Source organism: Haliaeetus albicilla, chromosome 26 (genome assembly GCF_947461875.1).
Source record: "Haliaeetus albicilla chromosome 26, bHalAlb1.1, whole genome shotgun sequence".
NCBI lineage: Eukaryota > Metazoa > Chordata > Aves > Accipitriformes > Accipitridae > Haliaeetus > Haliaeetus albicilla.
This window is the reverse complement of record NC_091508.1, coordinates 469661-477801: the sequence shown is the minus strand read 5'-3', so window position 1 is coordinate 477801 and position 8141 is coordinate 469661. Positions and strand designations below refer to the sequence as shown.

General features: G+C 61.0%; 1 protein-coding gene across 1 annotated transcript; it reads left to right on the top strand.

Moving 5' to 3' along the window:
- The first annotated feature begins 1881 nt into the window (after positions 1-1881).
- OLFML3 (olfactomedin like 3) lies at positions 1882-4305 on the top strand. Its single transcript, XM_069772174.1, has 3 exons — positions 1882-2055; positions 2523-2808; positions 3259-4305. Exons 1-3 carry the CDS (start codon positions 1948-1950, stop codon positions 4041-4043), a joined length of 1179 nt encoding a protein of 392 aa, XP_069628275.1. The 5' UTR covers positions 1882-1947; the 3' UTR covers positions 4044-4305.
- The last annotated feature ends 3836 nt before the right edge of the window (positions 4306-8141 follow it).

The following is an 8141-nucleotide window of genomic DNA, read 5'->3' as shown; positions in this document are numbered from 1 at the left end:
TCATAAATGCGCTTGACTTCGCACGTCTAGCTTAGGTGCTCTGAGGACTGCTGAAGGTGGCTGTACTGCTGTATAGTCTCTCATTCTGGTCTGAATCCTACTTGGGTTAGATGCTGCTGGGAGGTGCTGAAAATAATCTCTCCCTTCTGATCTTGCTAGACACTTGGATGCCCGGGAAGACTTCAGTAGGAGGTGAGGACAGAGTCCCTCCCTTCCCAGAACGCCTGTAACTGAGGCTGGGCAGCGATGGGGTTGGGAGTGCAGAGGAAGGCTCAGTGTTTGTCTCTTGGGGAGCACTTTGGAAGCCTCTGGGTGGGCTGGCGGGGGGAGACTGCCAGTGAAGAAGGCCTCTTCTCAGATGTCCTGTCCTTGCAGGGGCAGTTGCGGAAGGAAATGGCTGCCAAAGCCCCCTGCCTGGTGCAAGTCCCTGGGTCCCGGGGGCACTCTGCACCTCCCACGGCAGCCCAGGTCCTCCCTGGACCCAGCAGCCTGTGTCTGCTGCGTTTGCCCAGAGGAGCGTCTGGGGCGCATCCAACAGAGTCTGCGGGGTGAGTCCTGCGGGAGCGGGGCAAGAAGCGTGAGAGACCAGTGTCAGCCTGAAACTGCTCCAGCGCCAGCGTGGGCTGAGCTCCCCAGCGACCTCGGCGCCTGGGGTGGGCTCAGTCAACCGCCCTAAAAGCACCGAAGGGCCGAGCGCTGGCGTGCTCAGTGTCACTAACCCAGGCAGGTGGAGATGCACCCTGGCCCGCGGGTGAACTGTGCTTCGCTGGCACCCCAGTCCCAGTCGTCCACCCAAGCAATGGCCTCGTGTGAAAGGCAGCAGAGAGGTGCTGGGGCCGAGCCCGGCCCCTGCCAGCACGGCAGCTTCCTTTGGGGGCCCTGCGTGGCCTGTGCTGTGCAGCCTGGCAGGACGCGGGATGCAGGAGCACTAGGTGGCACACTCGCCCCGCGCGCAGCACCGCAGTCCTGTGCATGGATGCGGCAGACCCTCAACCCCATGCAGATCTGCAGGCAGAGCCCAGGAAACCCACGGGCCACGGCTGGTGCCCCGGCCGGTGCCGGCAGCACCGCCAGGTTGGGCGGGTTGCAGGTGCGACCGCGGGCCTGGCTGCGTCCTGGGCACGGAGCTGCAGTCTCTGTCCATCACGCTGCACCGGGGCCCTGCCCTGTCCCTCGGCCAGCACAAGGGGTGCAGGAGCTGCTGTGTGGCTCCACAGTGGCACTCGGGCAGCCTCAGGAGCAGGCGCTGAGCAAACGTCCCCAAATGACAGGGTGCAGGCATGTCTGGTGGGGCAGCCCCTGGAATGACTGCTGGCAGTTGACTGAGCTGCTGGGCCAGAATGGCTCTTCTCGGGGCAGGGGGGGACTCTGCAGGACCCCAGCGTGAGGCAGGGGCAGGCAGGAGCTCCCGGCTCAGCAGCCAGGACAGGGGGTACCGCAGGCTTCGGGGGGCTGGTGGCCGCAGTGCTGGCCCAGCTTTGACTCCACCAGACCTGGAGTGTGGCCGAGGCAAGCTCCGGCTGGCCGTCTGCCTCGGGCACCTCTGCGGATCGGCACACCAGGAGCCAGGGCCGTGGCTGTGCCCATGGCTTTGCACCAGGCCCAGCTTGGCCCCACGCTACCACTCACACTGTCCCCAGCGCCAGAGGACACGTCCTACCCTTGCTGCATGGGGCTGCTGCAGCACTCCCCACTGCTCACTCCCCGCATGCCACATGCACCCGCAGCAGCGTGTCCACGGGCTCCTGCCCCGGCCCCACGGCTCGCTGGCACGCTGCAGGGTCAGTGTGGGCACCCGCTGGGGCGCGAAGGGGTTAAGGCGCCTGGGGCTGGTCTGCAGGGAGTGGAGCAGCCTCTCCTCCCCTCTTCACATCTGGATTCAATAAGGGCTTCGAGAGGCCGGAGCATTCCTGAGCACTGAGGTGGAGGCTGCACTCTCTGACAGCCATGGGGCCCTGGCGCTGCCTGCTCCTTTTGCCGCTCCTCGCCGTGGCCCTCCACGCCCAGCAGCAGCAGTTCATGGAGTACGTGGAGCGGCGACTCACCCTCCTGGAGGTAGGGACCCACGCTGGCCCCACTTAGCCCTGCCGTGGGGCTCCCGGGGCCTTCCGCCCTGGTGGTGGAAGCAGGCCTGGGGCGAGGAGGAGCTGGGCTGGGGACAGAGCAGAGCTGGTGTGGGGTGCCCCTGCCCCTGCCAGGGCCCCGCACAGCCCAGCACGAGCCTCGCAGGCACAGGAGCGTGATGGGCATGGGAGCACTGTGGGACAGGCGGATCGTGGGAGCGGGGGCATCGCAGGTGCGGGAGCACTGGGGCTCTGGGAGCATCGTGGGTGCGGGAGCACCGGGGCTCTGGGAGCACCGCGGGTGCAGGAGCGTGGTGGGATGGGACCCAGAGACGCGAGCGCCAGCGTTGCAGTGCCGTGTGGCTCTGGGGGCTCCCACAGCCACGCGCAGGCGGTGGGATGGCTACCGTGGCTGGGCTGTGAAGTGCAGAGATCTCAGTGTCCGCTTGGCCATCCCAGGAGAGGATCTCACAGTGGCATGACCAGAGCAGCCGCTACTCCACGGAGCTGCGGGACTTCAAGAACCAGGTGCTGGGGATGCTTGAGACAGCGGAGAAGGAGCGGGAGGCGATGCGGTCGGAGGCAGAGAGCGCAGCAGTGCGTGTGGACCGGCTGGAGCGTGAGGTGGACTACCTGGAGACCCAGAACCCTGCGCCACCCTGCGTGGAGGTGGATGAGACGCTGATGGAGAAGCAGGTGGCCACAGCCAAGCAGAGGAAGAATGAGAAATACACCAAGCTCACAGGTGAGGGGTTGCTGTGGCTCCCCGGAGAGATGGACCCGGGGGTGGGGTTACCCCAGGGCTTCCCAGCCCACCCAGGTCCAAGTCTCCCCCGGCCGTGCGCCATGGCATTACGTCCATGGCAGGGCATCTCTCAGGTGTCTCTGGCACAAAATCCTGCATCCCCACAGCTGCCTGGGAGCCGCATCCAAGCCCCAGGCCTTCGGCTTCTCCAGAGCTCTTGGGGCAGAGCTGGCATGAGGGTGGCCTCCCCTGCCCGTGGCACGGGTGCACAAGGGGACTTCTCGATGCCACCAGGGACAGCACTGCAACCTCTTCAGCGAGTTTGCAAGGCAGTTGCCTGAGGGCCGGGGTGGGATGCAGCGGGACCTGTGTGACTGGCACGGGGAGGGAACAGTCCCCGCTGCAGGGCCGGGTGGCTTCCAGGCTTTCACAGCTGCCCTGCTCTTGCAGACTGCAGCGATACCATCGCAAGTGTCAGAGCCATGAAGATCCTGAAGCGTTTCGGCAGCACCTCAGGGCTGTGGACCAAGGATGCCACAGGAAACTCCGAGAAGATCTACGTCTTCGACGGCACTGCCAACGACACGGTGTATGTCTTCCCCCGCATACGGGAGTTCACCCTGTTCTCTGCCACCCGCAAGGCCGCCCGCATCAAGCTGCCCTACCCCTGGGTGGGCACTGGGCACCTCGTCTATGATGGGCACCTCTACTACATCCGCCAGCAGGGATCCTTCCAGGTGATCAAGTTCAACCTGGCCAACAAGACGGTGGTGGACAGCTCGGTGTTCCCAGCTGAAGAGCAGATCCCTGTCTTTGGGCTCTCCCCCTTTACCTACATCGAGGTGGCGGCCGACGAAGAGGGGCTCTGGGCCATCTACGCCACCAAGGAGGACGAGAAGAACATATGCCTGGCCAAGCTGGACCCCACCTCACTGGACATCGAGCAGATGTGGGACACGCCATGCCCGCGGGAGAATGCTGAGGGCGCCTTCGTGGTGTGCGGGACGCTGCACGTGGTCTACAACACCCGCCTGCCCAGCCGCTCCCGCGTGCAGTGCGTCTTCGATGTCAGTGGCACGCTGGCCCCCGAGGACGCCTCCCTTGTCTACTTCCCCAAGCGCTATGGCTCCCACTCCAGCATGAAATACAGCCCCCGGGAGAGGCAGATCTACGCCTGGGATGACGGCTACCAGATCATCTACCGCATGGAGATGAAGAAGAAGCTGGAGGTCTGAGGGGCCACAGCAGGGCATCCCCGCACATCCGGCCACCCTGCCTGGGCAAGCTCGGCTCTGACCACCCCACCCCATGGGGCACAGCCAGCCCTGGCAAGGGACGGCATCTCTGCCCCATCTCCCATCACTGTGAATGATGAAATGCTGGACCCCCACCCCTGGCCACCTTCCACCTACCGGCACCAGGTGTCCCTGCAGAAACCTGGACTAATTTAATGAGATTTTCTTCTCTGTGATAGAATGAATAAATACTATGCAGCGAGCTGCAGCCACCTACTTGGGGGGAGTGCGGGGCGCTGGGGCCAGGCTGCCAGAGCCACGAGCTCCACACTGCCCCAGAGTCATCCCAAAAGACACTTCCCAAGGGTGGGGTGTCCATGCAGGGCTGGCCAGAGCAGCGAGCGCAGATAGCTCCTTGGGTTGGGGGTCTGGATAGGGGGGCTGGGTTGGGGGATTAGGCTGGGGCTTTGGGTAGGGGCCTTGGGCAGGGATTTATGTTGGGGCTTTGGGCAGGGATTTAAGCTGGGGCTTCGGGCAGGCTCCTGCTGCAGCAAGGGGACCTCCGAGCCTGGCCGGGGCCAGCCTGTTTTGCATGTACAAAACTGTGAGCAAACAGTAAAATCCCTTAATCTGAGAGGACAACTGGAGATTTTCCTCACATGCCAGGGAGGCGTCCTAGCCAGCAGGCACCAGATGTTGCTGATTTTCCCAGTTCACTTCTGATGAAGCACAGTCATCTTCCCTCTGAAGCCACAGGATTGCCACAAACCCTTTACGTAAGGCCCTGGGTCCCCTGCGCCCCTTCCCATCCCTGTTTCACCAGTGCCGCGTCTCCGCACGGCCCCACAGTGGCAGTGCCCCAGGGGAGATGGGGCAGGACAGGGCAGGTGCTGGGAGCCCCTCGGGATGGCAGCTCTGGCACTGCCAGGGCTCAAGATCCCTGTCCCCGAGGCAGGGGCCGGGGCCGCAGCAGTACCTGCTGGGCACGGGCACAGCCCTGGGTGGCCACCATGCCACGTCCTTCCAGTCCCCACCGCGTCACCCAGCGGTGACTGTCCCACATGCTGCCACTTGCACCGCACTCCTGCAGGGTGCAGGATTTGGCCATTTCTGGCCAGAGATGCTGTGGGCCCCCCAGAAACCCAGGCTTGCTGTGATTTGTTCCTGTCACAGTCTCCAGAGAGCACAGAGGATGAATTATGAGGTGTTTATGTGTCATTAAGCATCCCTTTTTCCATCAGAGATCAATTCTGGGGACAAACACTGAACATGTGAAGCTGTGAACTGGTCTGGCCAGGTGAGAATTGCATTTTGCTGGTGCTGGCTGAGGGCCCTGCTCCAGGGTGAGAGGACACGGAGCTGCCTGGGCGCCCCGGGGAGGTGCTGGCCCCGTGGGGACCACCGCTGCCAAGCACCTGGGGGGCTCCCGGGGCCCCCGGCCCTCCCAGAGCTGCAGCAGGGCCAGGCCACACCCACGTTGCCATGAAGCCAGGCATTCGGCATCCCCCCGCACCCACCTCAAGGCGAGCTGTCCTGCGATGTGGGGGTGACTTGGTATTTGCTTCAAGTTCTTCTGTATTATAATTAAAATATCTTTCAGTTGCATAAGAAAAATGTTTAAATACACTCTTTGAATGACTGTAATTGGATGGTGCTGAAAGTTCAACACACAGCGCAAGTCAAGCAGAGAAATAATCCAAGTGTGAAGGACTATGTAAACTGTCAAGTTAATTTATAGCCCTTTTCAAGATCAATAACTATGGTAACAAAAATACAATTTTCAGAAATTGCACAGTTGTAAATAATTATGCCAATGATTTCTCCAGCTTGAATTAGCGTTGATGGGGCAGTAATGATTCTTCACCAGAAACCGTCTTCTAACCTGAAACAAGTCCTGCAAAATCTGACACTCGCTCCCCTGAGACACTGCTGCTTGCCTTGAGCATGAGGGGGACAAAGGTGCAGCCGCTGGCAGCAGTTACCAGAGTCACGCTTGTGCTGAGCATCACATGTTCATCAAGTATTTTAATCTCTTTAGAAAATGTGGCTCATTAGGCTTCGTCTTGCTGTGGCAGGAAGGGCAAGAAGCCGGCATAGCTGGGTGGCTGGCTTGCTCTGCTCAGGGTCCCCCTCGGGAGCCCCGGCTGCCAGGAACAGCCAGGAGCAGATGCAAAGGTCGGCCTGTCCGCAACGACATGCGCATTCCTTCTGTGAGAGCTGAGACCCTGCGCTTTACTCGCTGCCAGAAAACTGCTCATGAAATGGGAGGAAAAGAGATTTCTCTCTACATGAGCTGCCCGAGAGGTGCAGTCCCCTCCGGCTCACATCCCTGCAAGCAGTGCTGGGAGGGTCTCTCACTGCACCCCCGAACGCTGCCGCCCACTCCGGGTGACTGCTGCCGCCTGTGCTGGTGGGGACGTGTCCCATGGACCGGGGTGGGGAAGTGGGGCCACGGCAGGGCCCCCTGAGAGTGCCAGGAGGGTCTGGCTCCTCTCCTTTGGGACACGTTATACTAACAGGGGAAATCACAGCTTTGAGGGCGGGTGGGGGCATCTGCTGCCACCCTGCAAAGCCCCAATGTGAGAAGCGCCTACAGTAACCGCATGCTCATGTGGAATTTGTTTTGTACAAACACTTTGGGAATGAGACGCAAAATGGAAAAATAACTGCAGTGCCTGATCAGCTTATAAAGCGCAGCACTTATCTAGCACTCCACATCTTCAAAGTACTTCAAGAAACATCAACTAATTAATCCTTGGAATAACCCCTGTAAAGCAGAAGAGCATTATCTTCATTTGCTGACAAACACTTAGACAAAAATCACATGTTTGATCATTAAAAGTGGTTCAACTCTGAGCTGGCTGAAGGCGGCTTGGGCGAAGAGCGGCAGCTCACTGGCCTTGGTCCCGCGTGGCTGGTGGGTGCCTGCGGGAGCCAAGCAAACCCCAGTGAGCCCCCGGTTCCCGCAGAGCAGCTGCCCTCACCGGGAAGGAGATTGTTGTCGCGCGGGTGCGGGTGGCAGGACCATGAGCGCTCGTCGTGCTCAAGGCTGGTCCCCATGCTGCCTCCCAGGATGGGGTTGGCCCTGCTTGGCACCTTCTCATCCTGCTGGAGATAAGTCTCTGCCATCATCCAGCTTAACAGACAACTGCGCCGAGTGAGAGACCTCAGAGGAAGCACATCTGGGTGGCTCTCCCGCCTAATAACCCACAGAAAAGAGGGTCTTTCACAAAAAAGAAAAGCAGCGGAGATTCAGGAACTGAATCTCATATTTACTGTGGGATGGAAACACGCACCTGCTCCGCCGTCTGCTGTGGGCTCCTGTCGTGATCCCTCCCGGCCATCCCCCAGGCGCCACGCAGACTTTGCTGCTTGCAAACGCAAGGGTTCATCTCCTGCTAGGGTTTATTGATTTCTTTTTTTATGTTTAAATGTTTATCAACCCCAGTAGGAGAAAGCAAAGGTTGTGCCACAGCTTGTGGGATTGTCGGGGGGCCCTGCGTGCCCTAATAGCTGTTAATTGCCACCTGGCCCCATCCCTGCCCTGCCGGGGGCTGCACCCGCACCTGGGGCCAGCACCTCTGCCCCACGGGAGCAGCGTCCTCTGGCCCTGCCCACGGGACAGGCCCGGGCTCCCCCCGGGAAGGTCTGCCTCAAGTCCCTCTGCCCAGTGTGGAAATGGGGGTTTTGCCCCTTTTGTGGCTGCTCCCAGTTGCCCTGCACCGCCCCAGCCCCAGGGCTGCCCAGGTCTCTGCCCTCCCAGCCATTCCCTCTGAACTAACAGATTTTCAGGAAAATTCAGCCTTGACTTCAAAGCCACCGATGGCAGAGACTCCAGCACGTTCCACTTCAGCCCTGGGCAGGTTACCTGCAGCCCTCGTGGACAGCCAGACCCTCTCTCTCACAGGAGCTTGTTAAATACCCTAATTTCCAAGCACGTGGTCCCATTCAGCCACTGGATGGAAGTGGCTCTGGGACAAGGGCTGGCCCTTTCCCATGTCCACGTGCTCCCAGGACATAGCCACCCATGGGCTGCAGCACGAGAGGGCTGGTGGCCCTGTGCCCCGCGCCTGGGCTGCTGCGGCTGGGCAGCGGGCA